Here is a 19,799-nt window from a genome sequence, read left to right as displayed (position 1 = left end):
CACTAGTAAAATAGTTTGGCGACCATTTTTCCAGTGATTTCTGAATGCACAGAAGAAGTGTCCCAGGAACAAGGTACAGGCAGATTTTTATTGGAGCCCTGAACATGCACAGTAGCCAACTGTACACTGCTGCTGCTGCTGGTGTGGAGGGGGGGGGGCAGAAGGAGCCTGAACATGCACAGTAGCGAACTGTCAGAGTCTACACTGCTGCTGCTGGTGGTGTGGAGAAGGGGCCCAGAAGGAAGCTGAACACTGGCTCCCTCCTACCTTGAACCTTGACTGTATGGATACTGCTTTCTCATTACATTCACTGATCTGCATTCCGCGTCTTAGGTTTAATTATGTGGCGTGGGACAAGGGAGTTATTCAGACTGGGTGTTTCGGGCAGGCTGGGTGATTATCAATGGACTGCTCATCGTATCGCGCATGCTTAAGGCTGTCCTGTGATAAAAGCCTGCTAATTTTTTGATCGCTGGCAACGCAAGGTGATTGACAGGAAGACTGTGTGGGGGTGGTAATCAGACATTTTCTGGTAGTGTCAGGTAAAACGCAGATGTGCCCAGTGTATTCAGGGATCGTCTGTGACATCAGGTCCAGCCTCGATCCACCTGTTTCTATCATATCAGTTGTAAAGAAAACAGGTAATGTGTTTGGTTTTGGGCGTGAACCCACAGCCGAGACTGCTGTTTAGAACAGCCACTGTGCACCTTGCACTACCTCTGTTGAGCCCCTCTGACTGATGGCTGATACCTGAGGGAACTAAGGTTTCACCTAGTATCGCCACGTTTGGAGGGGTGAATTAGGCCCGCCCCAACTCCGGTACAACCAGGTCTTAGGAGGTTACAAGGTATCAGTGATCATCAGAGAAAAGGGACCAAAAGGAGATCTAACTACAGGGCCTGCCCAGGATAACAACCTACCTAACAGCACCAGGCCTAGTCGCAGACACATACAACAGAAGAACCAGGGTATCTCCAACAAAGCCTATGCAGGGAATACCAACAAGTACTAAAAGTAAACCAGGGTACAAACACCCGTTACCCAAAACGACAACAGAAATTATGTTTTGCGTGCCTCACCACGCCGAGGAGGAACAAAACAGGGGGAACCCCTAGTAAAGAAGAGTAACAAAGATAATGAGAAAACAGGGAATATACAAGAGACATTTTAATAAAGAACCAGACTCCAAATGGAGCACTTAAGTGACCTCACACAGGGGAAAAGGACCAGCAGATTTCCAGCAGCCACAGATGGAAAGAGGCAGGCTGACAAGAACTGGAGCAGATTGAAAATGGCACAGGAACCGACAGCAACAGCTAAGAACCTACAGAGGGCCTAGTAATAACTTGCACTGGGGAATATCACTGGCGGGGCTAAACTGGGCTGGATCCCTTAAAATGGATAGTGTGGCCAATCAGCCGCCACCGTCAGGACCAGCCCTAAACCTAACTAGACCCAGATGGCCGAGCGTGGGTTGCCCGGTGTCCCCTGTAGCTATGGCAACCGCCGGGCGGCTGCAGGGGAACGCTGTGGGTGGAAATGATGCAGCACCGCCGGGCGGAGGTTTTGTGTGCACCCTTGTAGCCCGGGCCCCGGCACTCCACTATGGCAGTAATGCCATCAACGCACCTGACATCAGTAACTGTAACTGGCATTACTGTGGACATCTGTAACTGACACTACTAAGGGTCATGATATGTAACTGACAATACTGGGGACATCTGTTTCTGGCATTGTGGTGACATGATATTTTACTGGCATTACTAGGGACTTGATATGTAACTGGCACTACTGGGGACATGGTATGTAACTGGCACTATTGGGGGCATATGTAATTGGCAATACTGGGAACATGATATGTAACTGGCACTACTGGGGACATGAGATGTAACTGGCACTACTGGGGACATCTGTAAATGGCACTTATAGGGGCATCTGTAACTGGCACTACTGGGGACATCTGTAACTGGCACTACTGGGGACATCTGTAACTGGCACTATTGGGGGCATATGTAATTGGCAATACTGGGAACATGATATGTAACTAGCACTACTGGGGACATGAGATGTAACTGGCACTACTGGGGACATCTGTAAATGGCACTTATAGGGGCATCTGTAACTGGCACTACTGGGGACATCTGTAACTGGCACTACTGGGGACATCTGTAAATGATACTACCGGGGCCATGATATGAAACTGACACTACTGGGTACATCTGTAACTGGCAATACTGTAGCCATGATATGTAACTGGCACTATCAGTAGCGCACGCAGGGGGGGTTTCCGAGTACCCAGAAACCCCCCCCCCCCAGAAGTCTAAGGGCCCTAGGCTGAAAGCTGATGGTCACCTCTTTCCATGGATACAAGAATTTTAAAAATCGGCCCTTGGGAACCGGAGATATATGACTTCAAATCAGTGGTCCCCTTCCAAGCCTGTTAATTGCTCTTCCCAGTCAGATATTTCAGGTTCTGTCTGACTTAGAGTTTTTCTGAGGGTATATTCCAAAAGCTCCCCCTTTGAAGGACACTAGTAGCTTGTCTCTACTGTTCCCAGAACCAGAGATATCAGCCTTCCAGCAGCTGGTTACTGCTCCAGCTCCACACACCTGGTATGTAGTTTTATATACTCGTTGGCAGATTGCTCTGCCTCCTGAACTCTGATCCCCTAGTCCCCAATACCATTTGGTAGGTGGGATTCTCTAGTTTTTAATTCCATTAAAATCTAATAAATCTATTTCCAGGAACTGGAGATATCTGCAGTCAAGCAAGCTGTCCTCCCACCAGAAAATTATGAATAATATGCCCACTCCACTATACACCCCTCCTCTGTGTATTAAACATCCTCTACCACCCTGGAAGTTATGTATCAGGGCCCCTTTATTCAGCCCAATGCCCTCATCTCCCACCATCTGTACAGTAAAGGGGTAATTAGTGGAAATTTCTGATCCAGGCCCTACATGCTGTGCAGTTGATATAATACCCCCTACCACTTGTGGGACATCAAAGCTTCCCCCACCCCTACCGCTGGAGGATCGGTAGGGGCCCCAATACATTGCTATGCCCAGGGGCCTACACTGCTGTTGATGCCCCTGTATGTATATATATATATATATATATATATATGTATGTATGTATATATATATATTTTTTTTTAATTATTTATATACATTTGGTCTATCTATAATACTTTAACTGACCCGGCATATACTGGGTCACCTAAGTGTCCATTTCCGTGCTTTGCTCCGCCCCTCTGGAAACCCCCTTCTGAAAATCCTGCGTTTGCCACTGACTACTGGGAACATCTGTAACTGGCAATATTGGGGACATGATATGTAACTAGCACTACTGGGAACATGATATGTAACTGGCACTACTGGGTACATGAGATGTAACTGGCACTACTGGGGACATGAGATGTAACTGGCACTACTGGGGACATCTGTAACTGGCACTACTAGGGGCATCTGTAACTGGCACTACTGGGGACATCTGTAAATGGTACTACTGGGGCAATGATATGAAACTGGCACTACTGGGGACGTGAGATGTAAATGGCACTACTGGGGACATCTGCAACTGGCACTACTGGGGACATGATCTGTAACTGGCACTACTGGGGACATGATATGTAAATGTCACTACTGGGGACATCAGGAACTGGCACTACTGGGGACATGATATGTAAATGGCACTACTGGGGACATCTGCCACCAGCACTACTTTGGACATGATCTGTAACTGGCACTACTGGGGGTCATTAGATATAACTAGCACTACTGGGGATATCTGTAATTGGCACTATGGGGACATTTGTAACTGGCACTACTGGGGACATCTTTACATTATATGTAACTGGCACTACTGGGGACATATGTAACTGGCACTACTGGGGACATGATTTGTAAATGAAACTACTGGGGACATCTGTAACTGCCACTACTGGGGACATCTGTAACTTGTACTACTGGGGCCATGATATGAAACTGGCACTACTGGGGACATGATATGTAACTGGCCACTACTGGGAACATCTGTAACTGGCACTATTGAGGACATGATATGTAACTGGCCACTACTGGGGACATGAAATCTAACTGGCACTACTGGGGACATGAGATGTAACTGGTACTACTGGGGACATCTGCAACTGGCACTACTAGGGGCATGATCTGTAACTGGCACTACTGGGGACATCTGTAACTGGTACTACTGGGGCCATGATATGAAACTGGCACTACTGGGGCCATGATATGAAACTGGCCACTACTGAGAACATCTGTAACTGGCACTATTGAGGACATGATATGTAACTGGCACTACTGGGGACATGAAATCTAACTGGCACTACTGGGGACATGAGATGTAACTGGTACTACTGGGGACATCTGCAACTTGCACTACTGGGGACATGAGATGTAACTGGCACTAAATATGTTTAAGTAAATGATTGCTTGACATTCCACTTCAGTACAGGGAGAGAGAAGAAAAAGAGGTTGTGAGGTTCGATGCACACCTTTGGATAACACAAACTTTTTTCATGCACAAATAAAATATATTTGTGTGTATTTCATGTGTTTGATTTGTTTATACAACATAAATGCAAGATACCTTAATAAAATATAAAAATATCCTGAAATATGGAATAATCCATTATGCAAAATGCTTCTGGTCCCCGAGTATTTTGGATAAGGGATACTCAGGGCTGGCGCCACCACTAGGCAGCTTTAGGCAATTGCCTATAGGCTCCGGCCACTGTTAGGCGGCACTGCACTATGGGCCTTATTCTGGTCTGTGCGGCCGGAGCCGAATATGCGGCCAGGACCGTGCGTCCTAAACCCCGCCTTCCGTACGGATCGCTCACTCCGTCCGAATGCGGTAAGCCACTGACCGCACGGAGCACGAGTGGATTTCTCATGTATACACCTCCTCCATCTCTGGGAACCTCCCCCATCATTCGATGGTCGCATACCATCGAATGCAGGACCGATCGGTCAGGCAGCTCCCGCAAGCTCAGACCACTCGGGCATTTCTCTGTGCAAAAGCAGGGATCTGGGCGGGCAGCTGACATCCGGCAATGTCATATGTCCGCCCCCTACACGTGCGTCACGGCCGCATTACCATGCGTACGCCCAGCGTTTTCATGGGAACGCCCATGAAACGCGGGGCATATGCATATGTTAATGAGGCCAAACAGCCCTTCACGCCCCTCTCCTCCCCCTGTTCGTAGTGTAAACAATCCATGCGGAATTTGGATGTATGTCCCTTTCGCACATGCGCAGATATGCCTCTGCACATGCGCATACACGAAACATCGGCGGAACGAACGCACGCGGAAATATCCGCACCAACCAGAATAAGGGCCTATGTTTGGGCATAGTTGCCGACTTTTTGGCTGCCCTCTCCGTGAGAGGGCAGCCAGCTCAGTAAAGCAGGGGGGCGGGGCCATCCCCGGGAGGGGGAAAGGGGTGGTTCGGGGGTGGAGCCACGGGGGTTGGCTGCCCTATTAGGGGCGTGTCCATAGTGATCTCATCATTTTAGCTCCACCCCTGCCGTGCAATGCCTGTATTTCAGGCATTGCACGGCGGGGGGCGGGGCTAAAAAGCTGCAATCGCATCATTTGACCCAGGGACCTCCCTCCAGGTGGGGGTGTCCGCCGGTGATGGAGGGCAATGCGGGAGGGTTGCCCCCCTTTCCGGGGGGCCAGTAGGGGGACCCGATTTCCGGGACCCTCCCGGCCATTCCGGGAGGGTAGGCAACCCTGTGTTTGGGAGTCCCCCCCTGTCATTAATGTATATATGTATGTATGAGAGACAGTGTATGTATGCATATGTGTATGTATGTATGTATGTATGTATGAGGGAGGCAGGGTGTGTATGTAGAAGAAACCTTGCACCAGCCCTGAGGATACTCAACCTGTATAACTAAGAGAAAGAAGAAACTGTTATTTTACATATGTGACACTTATTTGCCACCATACGATGAAAGGATCAGGTAGCCCCACGTCTCAGATAAACATTGTGTATAGATAAAGTTAATGCTACGACTCATACCATTTGCATGGTAATTGGGTCATTAGGTGGCATTGGGTATGGGTAAAAACCGGACCAGGACAAGACCCCCGGACCGGTGTCCTGCCTGGGGGGGCTGCCTGTGACACCTGTCACCAGGGAGAGGAGGAGGGGGAGAATAAAGCCTCCCTGTATGGTCCGGGCATGTAGCAAAAAACCCGGACGGTCCGGACCACACGGGGAGACTGTAATCTCCCCTTCCCCATGTCCCTGATGACAGCTATCACAGGGACCCCCCCGGACAAGACACCCCCAGACCGGAAACTACAAGCTCCGGACTGCAGATTTTGATGTCCGGTCCGGCGGTCCGGGGTTTAGTCCGGTTTTTACATAGTCCCGGTGGCATTCGTGTATCCCGGATCACTGTGGATCTGCAGATATTATTGTCATTGCTGCATTCTCCATTTCACATTTTACAATTAATGAATTTAGAAATAAATAATAGTTCCAATTTTGCATTTGCTTTCCTATCATCCAAATCTTTCTTCTTCTTCTTCTTCTTCTTCTTCTTCTTCTTCTTCTTCTTCTTCTTCTTCTTCTTCTTCTTATTATTATTATTACAGACATGTCGGCAGGCGGATGTGACTTGGGTGACACAACACAATGACAGTGTGTGCAGGGAGAGTAGCACTTGTGCGTCACTGACATGTATAATTAGCCAATCGATGCCTGTGTACAGTACACGGTGGGGAATCCATGCTGTTCCTGGCAGTTAATGTCATCGTCCCCACAGGAGACACTACCGGCAGGGGTCCCCTAATGTGTGACAGTTTACAGGCCAGAGAGTGACACTGAAGAGGAGAGAGCTAAAGAGAGTGACGGGAGCACACAGGAGAGAGGGAATCTTGTCTGTCTCTGGCTGGGGGTCTCTGCACTCTCCACGGGGGACACTGACTGATTGTCTCGCTGACATTTTACTCGCCCTTTCATCTGCGGACTTTGACATTCATTAGACAGGCTGAGAGTCTCGCAGCCCCTGCCAGGCAGGTGGTCTCCCGATGACTCCGGCACTCTCTCTCTCGCTCTCTCTCTCTCTCATCCAGTGCAGGCAGAAGCTTGGGGTAGATCAGGCAGCTGCGAGTGTCTCATTCTGGACGGAATCCGGATGTTCTCTCGCAAAAGAAGCTTCACCTTCGGTGCGTATGGAGGGTGAGTAGGCAAAGCTGTCTCTTTACACACTATGGGGCCGATGTACTAAGCCTATGGGAGAGAGATAAAGTACCAGGCAACCTGTCCTTTACAAGGACAGCCTTGTAAGATGACAGTTAGGAGCTGGTTGCCTCTCTCCCCCCATTTGTGAGCTGTCTCTTTCTGTGTTTCTACGGCGCATTATTTCCCTTGCTGCAAATAGGTCCTTTCCGTGTAAGGGGGTCCAACAGTTCATGTTTGTCAGGCAACCTGTGGATCTATAGTAGGAATGAATGCAGCAGGTTTGAAATGTGACAGTTAGTAATGACTACTGCTATGCACCAGCTAGGTGATCTGGGGAATGTGACAGTTAGTAATGACTACAGCTGTGCACCAGCTAGGTGATCTGGGGAATGTGACAGTTAGTAATGACTACAGCTGTGCTGCATCTAGGTGATCTGGGAAATGTGACAGTAATGACTACAGCTGTGCACCAGCTAGGTGATCTGGGGAATGTGACAGTTAGTAATGACTACAGCTGTGCTGCATCTAGGTGATCTAGGAAATGTGACAGTTAGTAATGACTACAGCTGTGCACCAGCTAGGTGATCTGGGAAATTTGACAGTTAGTAATGACTACAGCTGTGCTGCAGCTGGGTGATCTGGGAAATGTGACAGTTAGTAATGACTACAGCTGTGCACCAGCTAGGTGATCTGGGGAATGTGACAGTTAGTAATGACTACAGCTGTGCACCAGCTAGGTGATTTGGGGAATGTGACAGTTAGTAATGACTACAGCTGTGCATCAGCTAGGTGATCTGGGGAATGTGACAGTTAGTAATGACTACAGCTGTGCTGCAGCTAGGTGATTTGGGGAATGTGACAGTTAGTAATGACTACAGCTGTGCTGCAGCTAGGTGATTTGGGGAATGTGACAGTTAGTAATGACTACAGCTGTGCTGCAGCTAGGTGATGTGGGAAATGTGACAGTTAGTAATGACTACAGCTGTGCACCAGCTAGGTGATCTGGGAAATGTGACAGTTAGTAATGACTACAGCTGGGCTGTAGCTAGGTGATTTGGAATAAATTGACCATTGGTAGATCTCGAGGACCGGTTTGGCCAGCCCTGTCATAGACCAGTGATCACGGAACCCGGTCCTCATTACCCCACACAGTGCATGTTTTGCAAATCTCCTCACAGAATCACAAGTGAAATAATTAATTCCACCTGCGGACCTTATAAAATGTGTCTGAGTAATTAGTACACCTGTGCACCTGCTGGGTTACCAGCAAAACATGTGTGGGCTAATGAGAACCGAGTTCCTTGACCACTGCCATAGACAGTCTATTCATGGACAGGGCAAACTTCTCCCTCCTGTTTTATGTCCCTCTATTTGGGCCTGTGTCTCTGTGGTGTCACCTCTCTTTCTGGCGGGGGTCTCTTGGCTGTGCTTATCTCTAAATGTCTCTGGAAATCTCTCTGTACTAAGGGGCTGATTCAGAGTTGATTCTGTATCATCAGGTCATACGCGTCGCTAATAAGAAATGTTACTTCTGGTCGTCATTTTCTTAAATAGATCCTTTATTCTCTTTCACCCTTCCTCTCTCTCCCTCCCTCTCTTCCTCTCTCTCCATCTCTCCCTCTCTTTCACCCTCCCTCTCTCTCCCTCTCTCCCTCCCTCCCTCTCTTCCTCTCTCTCCCTCTCTCTCTCCCTCTCACCCTTCTTTTCTCTTTATCCCTCTCTCTCTCTCTCTCTCTCTCCCTCTTTCACCCTTCCTCTCGCTCTCTCTCCCTCTCTCTTTCACCCTTCCTCTCTCTCTCTCTCCCTCTCTCTTTCACCCTTCCTCTCTCTCTCTCCCTCTCTCTTTCACCCTTCCTCTCTCTCTCCCTCTCTCTTTCACCCTTCCTCTCTCTCTCCCTCTCTCTTTCACCCTTCCTCTCTCTCTCCCTCTCTCTTTCACCCTTCCTCTCTCTCCCTCTCTCTCTTTCACCCTTCCTCTCTCTCTCTCTCTTTCACCTTCCTCTCTCTCCCTCTCTCTTTCACTCTTCCTTTCTCTTTCTCCCTCTCTCCCCCTCTCTCTCTCTTCCTCTCTCTCCCCCTCTCTCTCTCTCCCTCTCTCTTTCACCTTCTAATATCTCTCTCCCTCTCTCTTTCACCTTCCTCTCTCTCTTTCACCCTCTCTCTCTCCCCTCTCTCTCTCTCTCCCTCTCTCTTTCACCTTCTAATCTCTCTCTCCCTCTCTCTTTCACCTTCCTCTCTCTCCCTCTCTCTTTCACCTTCCTCTCTCTCTCTCTCTCTCTCTCATCCTTCCTCTCCCTCTCACTCTTCCCCTCTCACTCTCCCCCTCTCTCTCTCCCTATGCCTCTCCCCCTCTTTCCCTTTCTCTACCACTCTCTCTTTCTCTCTCCCCCTCTCTGTCCCTATCTCCCGCTCTCTCCCTGCCACTTGGAATTTCGGGGCCCAGGACTGATTTCCAGTTCAAACCCCCCCCCCCCCTTCAAATACCGCCCAACTCCTGCTCCCTCATCCCCTCCTACTGGACGCAGCAGATCCCGAAGCACAGGCTTCTTCAATGCAGGACTCCAGCGGCCAATTGAAATGCAGCCCCGGCTGGTGAGCCAATCAGAGCTCATGTACCAGCAGCCACTCTGATTGGCTAATGGTGCACAAGCTCTGATTGACTCAAAAGCCGGTGCAGCATTTTAATTGGCCTCTGGCGTCCTGCATTGATGAAGGCTGTGCTTCTTTTCAGTGGATCGAGCGCAGCACAGCGGAGCCAGTTGGGGGGTGGGGCCTTCCAGAGGCCAGGGCCCGGGACCTGCTATACCCAAAGCACCCCCCTATCGGCGGCCCTGCGTGCATTGTGCCTGTTTCCCTGCCTGTTATCCTGCATGCACGGTTTAGCTCACTCCCGCGTTGCCCACATCTCAGCGCCAATGTCTCTTATCGCTCTCAGAAAGCCGGACGAGGGTGACCTGTGTGCTGCGGACATCCCCAGCAGACCAGCAGATGCCATGTCTCACCCGCCAGCCTCACGCAATAAGGTCAGTAGGTCCATGCGCTAGTGACCGGCAGTATTCTGGGGATTCAGTGTAGGCGGATCCTCCTGAGATCCAGTGATCTGGTACTTGCTAAATAACCATTGGTGCAGAAGTCCCCTCTCTGTATAATTCCTCTCCCTCCGCCATTACATATCGGGGTGCTACTTACACCAGGAATGTCATAGGATGTATGTAGCACCCCATTCCTCTCCCTCCGCAATTACATATCGGGGTGCTACTTACACCAGGAATGTCATAGGATGTATGTAGCACCCCATTCCTCTCCCTCCGCCATTACATATCGGGGTGCTACTTACACCAGGAATGTCATAGGGTGTATGCAGCACCCCATTCCTCTCCCTCCGCCTATTACATATCGGGGTGCTACTTACACCAGGAATGTCATAGGATGTATGTTGCACCCCATTCCTCTCCCTCCGCCTATTACATATCGGGGTGCTACTTACACCAGGAATGTCATAGGGTGTAGGTAGCACCCCATTCCTCTCCCTCCGCCATTACATATCGGGGTGCTACTTACACCAGGAATGTCATAGGATGTATGTAGCACCCCATTCCTCTCCCTCCGCCTATTACATATTGGGGTGCTACTTACAACAGGAATGTCATAGGATGTATGTAGCACCCCATTCCTCTCCCTCCGCCTATTACATATCGGGGTGCTACATACACCAGCAATGTCATAGGGTGTATGTAGCACCCCATTCCTCTCCCTCCGCCATTACATATCGGGGTGCTACTTACCCCAGGAATGTCATAGGATGTATGTAGCACCCCATTCCTCTCCCTCCGCCTATTACATATCGGGGTACAGACACCAGGAATGTCATAGAGTGTATGTAGCACCCCATTCCTCTCCCTCCGCCTATTACATATCGGGGTGCTACTTACACCAGGAATGTCATAGGGTGTATGTAGCACCCCATTCCTCTCCCTCCGCCATTACATATCGGGGTGCTACTTACACCAGGAATGTCATAGGATGTATGTAGCACCCCATTCCTCTCCCTCCGCCTATTACATATCGGGGTGCTACTTACACCAGTAATGTCATAGGATGTATGTAGCACCCCATTCCTCTCCCTCCGTCATTACATATCGGGGTGCTCCTTACACCAGGAATGTCATAGGATGTATGTAGCACCCCATTCCTCTCCCTCCGCCATTACATATCGGGGTGCTACTTACACCAGGAATGTCATAGGGTGTATGTAGCACCCCATTCCTCTCCCTCCGCCATTACATATCGGGGTGCTACTTACACCAGGAATGTCATAGGGTGTATGTAGCACCCCATTCCTCTCCCTCCGCCTATTACATATCGGGGTGCTACTTACACCAGGAATGTCATAGGGTGTATGCAGCACCCCATTCCTCTCCCTCCGCCATTACATATCGGGGTGCTACTTACACCAGGAATGTCATAGGGTGTATGCAGCACCCCATTCCTCTCCCTCCGCCTATTACATATCGGGGTGCTACTTACACCAGGAATGTCATGGGGTGTTTGTAGCACCCCATTCCTCTCCCTCCGCCTATTACATATCGGGGTGCTACTTACACCAGCAATGTCATAGGGTGTATGTAGCACCCCATTCCTCTCCCTCCGCCTATTACAAATCGGGGTGCTACTTACACCAGGAATGTCATAGGATGTATGTAGCACCCCATTCCTCTCCCTCCGCCTATTACATATCGGGGTGCTACTTACACCAGGAATGTCATGGGGTGTTTGTAGCACCCCATTCCTCTCCCTCTGCCTATTACATATCGGGGTGCTACTTACACCAGGAATGTCGTAGGATGTATGTAGCACCCCATTCCTCTCCCTCCGCCTATTACATATCGGGGTGCTACTTACACCAGGAATGTCATAGGATGTATGTAGCACCCCATTCCTCTCCCTCCGTCATTACATATCGGGGTGCTACTTACCCCAGGAATGTCATAGGATGTATGTAGCACCCCATTCCTCTCCCTCCGCCTATTACAAATCGGGGTGCTACTTACACCAGGAATGTCATAGGGTGTATGTAGCACCCCATTCCTCTCCCTCCGCCTATTACAAATCGGGGTGCTACTTACAACAGGAATGTCATAGGATGTATGTAGCACCCCATTCCTCTCCCTCCGTCATTACAGATCGGGGTGCTACTTACACCAGGAATGTCATAGGGTGTATGTAGCACCCCATTCCTCTCCCTCCGCCATTACATATCGGGGTGCTACTTACACCAGGAATGTCATAGGGTGTATGTAGCACCCCATTCCTCTCCCTCCGCCATTACATATCGGGGTGCTACTTACACCAGGAATGTCATAGGATGTATGTAGCACCCCATTCCTCTCCCTCCGTCATTACATATCGGGGTGCTACTTACACCAGGAATGTCATAGGGTGTAGGTAGCACCCCATTCCTCTCCCTCCGCCTATTACATATCGGGGTGCTACTTACACCAGGAATGTCATAGGATGTATGTAGCACCCCATTCCTCTCCCTCCGCCTATTACAAATCGGGGTGCTACTTACACCAGGAATGTCATAGGATGTATGTAGCACCCCATTCCTCTCCCTCCGCCTATTACATATCGGGGTGCTACTTACACCAGGAATGTCATAGGGTGTTTGTAGCACCCCATTCCTCTCCCTCCGCCTATTACATATCGGGGTGCCACTTACACCAGCAATGTCATAGGGTGTATGTAGCACCCCATTCCTCTCCCTCCGCCTATTACATATCGGGTACAGACACCAGGAATATCATAGGGTGTATGCAGCACCCCATTCCTCTCCCTCCGCCATTACATATCGGGGTGCTACTTACAACAGGAATGTCATAGGATGTATGTAGCACCCCATTCCTCTCCCTCCGCCATTACATATCGGGGTGCTACTTACACCAGGAATGTCATAGGATGTATGTAGCACCTCATTCCTCTCCCTCCGTCATTACATATCGGGGTGCTACTTACACCAGGAATGTCATAGGATGTATGTAGCACCCCATTCCTCTCCCTCCGCCATTACATATCGGGGTGCTACTTACACCAGGAATGTCATAGGATGTATGTAGCACCCCATTCCTCTCCCTCCGCCATTACATATCGGGGTGCTACTTACACCAGGAATGTCATAGGATGTATGTAGCACCCCATTCCTCTCCCTCCGCCATTACATATCGGGGTGCTACTTACACCAGGAATGTCATAGGATGTATGCAGCACCCCATTCCTCTCCCTCCGCCTATTACATATCGGGGTGCTACTTACACCAGGAATGTCATAGGATGTATGTAGCACCCCATTCCTCTCCCTCCGACTATTACATATCGGGGTGCTACTTACACCAGGAATGTCATAGGGTGTATGTAGCACCCCATTCCTCTCCCTCCGCCTATTACATATGGGGGTGCTACTTACACCAGGAATGTCATAGGGTGTATGTAGCACCCCATTCCTCTCCCTCCGCCTATTACAAATCGGGGTGCTACTTACACCAGTAATGTCATAGGGTGTATGTAGCACCCCATTCCTCTCCCTCCGCCATTACATATCGGGGTGCTACTTACACCAGGAATGTCATAGGATGTATGTAGCACCCCATTCCTCTCCCTCCGCCATTACATATCGGGGTGCTACTTACACCAGGAATGTCATAGGATGTATGTAGCACCCCATTCCTCTCCCACCGCCTATTACATATCGAGGTGCTACTTACACCAGGAATGTCATAGGGTGTAGGTAGCACCCCATTCCTCTCCCTCCGCCATTACATATCGGGGTGCTACTTACACCAGGAATGTCATAGGATGTATGTAGCACCCCATTCCTCTCCCTCCGCCTATTACATATCGGGGTGCTACTTACACCAGGAATGTCATAGGATGTATGTAGCACCCCATTCCTCTCCCTCCGCCATTACATATCGGGGTGCTACTTACACCAGGAATGTCATAGGATGTATGTAGCACCCCATTCCTCTCCCTCCGCCATTACATATCGGGGTGCTACTTACACCAGGAATGTCATAGGATGTCGAACAATAATATTCGCCCATACGGCTCCGCAGTGTGGATACAGTTACACTTCCATATGGCTCGTGTACAGTACCCAGTACAGGATAAGATACGGCACCGGGATGGTGCGGAACACACAGGCGAAATCTGGATCCTTTCACGTTTCATTAAACATGAAATCCATTGTAAAATAATAGAGGTCTAAGTCAAAAAGGCTTTCCCAGGGTTTGTGTCGGCACACAGGTCGTCCATCAGCAGTAGTGTCGGCACTGTGTGGATCTGCGCAGCACATTACATGTCTGTGTGTGACGTCTCTCTGCTCTGTTTTTCAGTCTGCCGACTTGTTCGAGATGATCGAGAAGATGCAGGTAAGGGGCCGTGTCCGTGTCTGAGCTTCACCCGATCCCTGTTGTCCTATACACGCGTGTGCTTGCCATAGGTGTGTTGTACGTATGGTCACGCCTTATCCTGTACAATGATCCGCCTTCACCACAATGTAATTACAGCAGAACTAGGTGCTGGGTAACCGGACTGTAGGTCAACAGTCAATAGACCACTATTGGTCGACGTGATGAAAAGGTTGACATGACATTGCATATTGTTGACGAGTTTTAGAACTGTTTCATACTGTAATTGACCGCTCATGGGGAGGTTACCAGCGCCTTGCGCACCGAGGAGGCGTGGCCTGTGAACCGTCCCATGCAGGGGGTGCAGGGTCCATGTGTTACAAATGAAAAATGTACACCCCAAAAACCTACAAAACTCATGTCGACCCTTTTCTCGTGTTGACTTTATGCAAGTCAACCATTTGAGGTCAACCAAACACTGTGGATCGACGCTGTGCCCATGCGCACAGCGTTTATTCACCATGAGAGAGGGGCTGGGGGCACGGCCAGCAGCTCACAGAGCACTGGCCATGTTCCCACAATGGTGGCGGTGGGGCCGTGGCCTTACGGAAGTGACAAGTTTGTAGGCCACGCCCTCTGACCGTTAGGCCACACCCCCAATTTCCAAAGGCTCACGTGGCCTCCGAAGTCCATTTTCCAGAAGTCGGGTGGTATGTCATGCTGACTGGGTGGGGTGTGTCCAACATTGGCGTAAGTTCGTTTCGTTGCCTGGAGGCAAGATAAATATTGGTACCCATCCCCCCCCCCCACACACACACACACACACACACACCCTTATATAAATATATGTACTGTATGCATGTGTGTATGTATGTTTAGCATAGAGAGAGTGTGACATCTAAGGTCCAGCTAGGAAGGGGAGTGAGCAACAGTCGCGATATTGATAGCTTTCAATTTGTCGGATTCAAACTCACATGGGAGGAGAGGTGCCCCCTTGGGAGCAGGAGCTCGGTGGCAGATGACTCCATTGCCTCCCAGAATTACGCCTCTGGTGTCCAACCTCTCTAAGGCCCTTATTCTGATCGGTGCGTACTTTCCCGAATTCTTACGGTGCGGTCCGCACGCCACGCTGTGCGGTGGCGTACGGGCAACGTCCGTAGAAACGCCCACGAGTCCTCCGCATTTGGACGGACTCACTCTTTAAGAGCAGGGCGTGTGTACGGACAACATACAAACCGTGCGTGTGCGGTGGACACGTACAGATTCTGCACGGCCTTACCGCGTAAGCACGGTCTTACCGCGTCAGAACGTACGGGAAGCTGGCCATACGCACTGATGCGGAGTATTTACGCACAAATCAACACTATTCTCATAAGACCCAAATCTGTGCCATGACCCGCTTATGCAATTAGCCAACCTCTTTCAAAAGGGATTGTTTTTAATGGTCATCTATTATTTATCTAATTGATCATTAAACACTTTACTACCACTTTACATTAACCCGTTCATCATGCTAAGTGCACAACGTTTTTTCATTCCCCTTTACACCCATGTGTTTTCTATGAATATGTATATACATTTTGCACCTTACATAACTAAACACCATTATTTAAAGATATATATTTATAGTTATATTTATACTGTAAAATAAAACAATAACACACAGACCACTTCGAACTGTCAACACAAATATTTATTATTAATTTACAACAGAGTAAAAAACACAAAAAAAAAATTAAACAAGCAGGTCACACACAGCCTCCACCTCTGCGACCATCTCAATAAGGAGCTGCCGCAGCCTGAGTAGGGCCCCTCGTAATCTGTCGGCTTGCCTCTGTGGATCTATGGGCATGTTAAAGGGGGAACAACATTAATTATGCTATTCAGGTTGACCTTGTACAGTCAATCTTAAGTACCTACAGCATGAGAATTCATACATAAAAACAATTACATAGCCAATACTGTTTGTATTGGTAAAAATAAAAATAGGCACCACACACACACACACACACACACACACACACACCCACACACCCACACACCCACAAACACTCACCAATCTACTCCAAAGCTACATCCAATACAACATGCCACACATATATATCTGCATGTCACTGCTTAATAGCTAAACTGCATGATAGATAGAAACATGGATGGATGGATACATGGATACATGGATACATGGATGGATGGATACCACATTTAAAGGCTAGCCTAGTCCCTCTACCCCTTACTTCCGGATTCATAGTCACATTGCCAGATAGGTGAAGCTGCTGCACTAAGCCGCTTCCTTACACCAAACAAATAGAAAGGCCCTCCATAAACCAAAACGCATCACCTACCTGAGGCTCTAGATTCCACCTTTGCAGCTTGGGCCTCTAACCCCTAAGTGTGTCTGTTGTAACCCACTTTAGTTTATTAAATATTAATAGAGTAAAACACACTAGATTCACCAGTGGTACCTAACAAATAGTACTACCACCAATAATTAATGATGCCTTATGTTTACCTACCAATTACTGCTTCCTCCACCACCTCGCATGGCTCCTCCTCTTCCACCAACTCCTCGGCCACCTCCTCATCTGGCACTTCTGTGGCCTCCTCCTCGCCCACTTCTGGGGCCTCCGCCATTTCTATGGCCTCCTCCTGGGCCACTTCTGCGGTCTCCTCCTGGGCCACTTCTACTGCCTCCTCTTCGGCCACTTCTGCGGCCTCCTCCTCGGCCACTTCTGCGGCCTCCTCCTCTCCCACTTCTGTGGCCTCCTCCTCGGCCACTTCTTCAGGGGGGGCCTCCACCTCCTGGGCCTCTTCACGGGCCCGTCTTGCACGGTCACGTGCTGTAAGGGAAATCAAAATGCAGAGTGTTAAATAAGTCACATGAATTGGTCATTCATCCTGCATTCCAAAAAATGACATATTACACACACACATTACAGCATGTCTAACATGAGGTACCACACAGATAGAGTATGTCATGGTTAACTCATGATGAACCAGGTTACCTTATTGGGACAAAAAAGGTCATGTAAGCATTAATGTACAATTGGCCATTTAATGTGTAAACACTTACATCGTGCTATGCTGGCCCTTATTTCCTGAAGCTGTTCTGGCTGACGGCGCCTCAGATCAGACCATCGCCGCTCCAGCTGGGCGATGGTCCTGCGCACCTGGGTGCGCGCGAATATGCGCCTATTTGTTATGAAGGGCCCCGCACGCCCCAGCCTGGTCTCCATAATGGAGACCAGTGCCCTCAGCTCCGCGGCAGAGAAGGGTGCTGCTCTCCCATAGGCCGCCATATTAGCAATGGCACAATCCAAACAATCATGTCCTGTCATTGGTTGATCAGAGTGATATTTGGTATTAACTTTATTGTTCATTTTGACATTAACAGCGTGGATGCGCCAGGACAGACGGCTATCCCATTGCATCGCTGTACCTGTGCATAGTTTAGCACACCATGCCATTACTTACTATCTCCTAACAGACACTGTACAATAAGATGGTAACCCATTGTATATAATCTATTACATTCACCAAACATGGGTCTAAGCAACAGGTGAAATAGTCTGCATCACTAGACACTTACACCTAACTCAACAAGGTACTAAACAGCTATTTTATAATGAAAGCTATGCAGCAGAAACATAGCAAATAGTGGCAGACCTTTTCCCAAAATTAGGCCATGCTGCCATATGTACACTTACCTTCTACTGGGCCATACAAGAGAGGTGGAATGAAAAGTAGCTAGCATCCAGGCTGAATGTGGAGTGCTTTCACATGTGATTTGGATGCTAGCACTGATTACTTGTGCCTAAGTGGTGGACTGGATTTACATATGGAATGGGTAGTGTCAGTTGTACTACATACCAAACAAGTGCACAGTACAGATGTACATTCAAATATACATTTCATGTGTGACCTCAGTTTTATTTGGTCATTGGTGGTCAAATCTGCATTTACATACTAAATCAGACTTTTACTCAGTTTGCCAGTTTTTTTTTAAATAATTTTCCACAGCAAGGGGCGTGGCCTATGCGCCGCACGGTTGACGCGGCCGTACGGAACGCGGCCGTACGGAACGCAGGTTGTAGCTGATTAACGCCAATTACAGAAACAGTATTTAAAGTTGTGCTAGAAAGGCAAACAGTTGTTGCAAACATGGCTGGCTCACAGTCAGAGGAAGAACAGGTGGTGCAGAACCTCTTGGCCCGCATGGAGGCCAACACCACCTATGTCCCCCTCAACCCAGACCAGCCATTGGGGGAACAGCAGCCAGATGGGCCATCAACATCACGCCAATCGGCAGCTGGCCCATCCTCAGCATCAGCAGAATCATTGGGAACACAGCAGGTGGCTTCAAAACAGAGTAGCCTGGCCAGCACTTCAAGTACAGCAACCGGTGGCCGTGGCCGTGGCCGTGCCAGTGGCCGTGCCAGTGGCAGTGGCGGTGCCAGTGGCCGTGGCAGTGCCAGTGGCAGTGGCGGTGCCAGTGGTCGTGGCCGTTGCCGCAATCAGGCAACAGAGGAACCAACCACCAGAAACATGGCATATGAAGCGCAGGAGCTTGCCATCCTGGTGACCCGGGCACGGGATTTGATTGAGTGCCCACCACAAAAGTTGACACACACAAGGAGATGGAAGATCTGGGAGGAGATAACGGCGGAGATTAATGCGGTGGCTCCACAAGTTCGTGAGGCGGAGCACGTTAAGAAGAGGCAAGTACATGTGTGTTACATTTGAGCAGTACAAGTCCAGTAATGTTTACATTCGATATTAGATGGAGTTGGTCAATGGGTGGTCACGTTGCTTGGAGGCACAGACATGTTTGCCATGTCATTGAATTGATAGTTATTGTAGGGTGAGTGTGATTGTATCTTCTAAGGGTTGTGTTTCAAAATGAATATAATCTAAGTTTGGTGTCAGGAGGCACATGTTGTATTATGTTTCAGATTGCAATGGGTGCTACAGCAAACATGAGGAGTGACATGTATTAATATGTACACTTTGATTGCAGGTGGCACGACTTCAAAGGGAACCTCAAAAAGAAATTGACCCAGCGGTGGGAACACAGCCACACCTCTGGGGCTGGCCCCATGCCATCAAAGCTGCAGCTCACCCCCCTGGAAGAGATGGCCGAGTGCTGCATTGCAGTGGAGGAGGTCCGGGGGGT

At 49.2% G+C, this 19,799-nt stretch overlaps 1 protein-coding gene across 3 annotated transcripts in view; it reads left to right on the top strand.

Annotated features, from left to right (window-relative positions):
* The first annotated feature begins 6,729 nt into the window (after positions 1-6,729).
* The window catches only part of LOC146009466 (rap1 GTPase-activating protein 1-like), a 56,850-nt gene continuing 43,780 nt past the window's right edge, over positions 6,730-19,799 (top strand). Inside the window, exons 1-3 of one of the 3 annotated variants that reach the window (XM_083149882.1) lie at positions 6,730-7,208; positions 10,160-10,247; positions 14,615-14,650. In XM_083149882.1, coding sequence (XP_083006008.1) covers positions 10,218-10,247; positions 14,615-14,650 — 66 coding nt within the window. In that variant the 5' untranslated portion in view covers positions 6,730-7,208; positions 10,160-10,217. Of the gene's footprint in view, positions 7,222-10,159; positions 10,248-14,614; positions 14,651-19,799 lie in introns of all 3 variants that reach the window. The other 2 variants (XM_083149880.1, XM_083149881.1) reach the window with 2 other exon arrangements.

This window comes from Crinia signifera, chromosome 6 (genome assembly GCF_055691185.1).
Source record: "Crinia signifera chromosome 6, ASM5569118v1, whole genome shotgun sequence".
Classification (NCBI taxonomy): domain Eukaryota; kingdom Metazoa; phylum Chordata; class Amphibia; order Anura; family Myobatrachidae; genus Crinia; species Crinia signifera.
The sequence above is the reverse complement of the archived record's forward strand: the minus strand, read 5'-3'. Positions and strand labels throughout refer to the sequence as shown.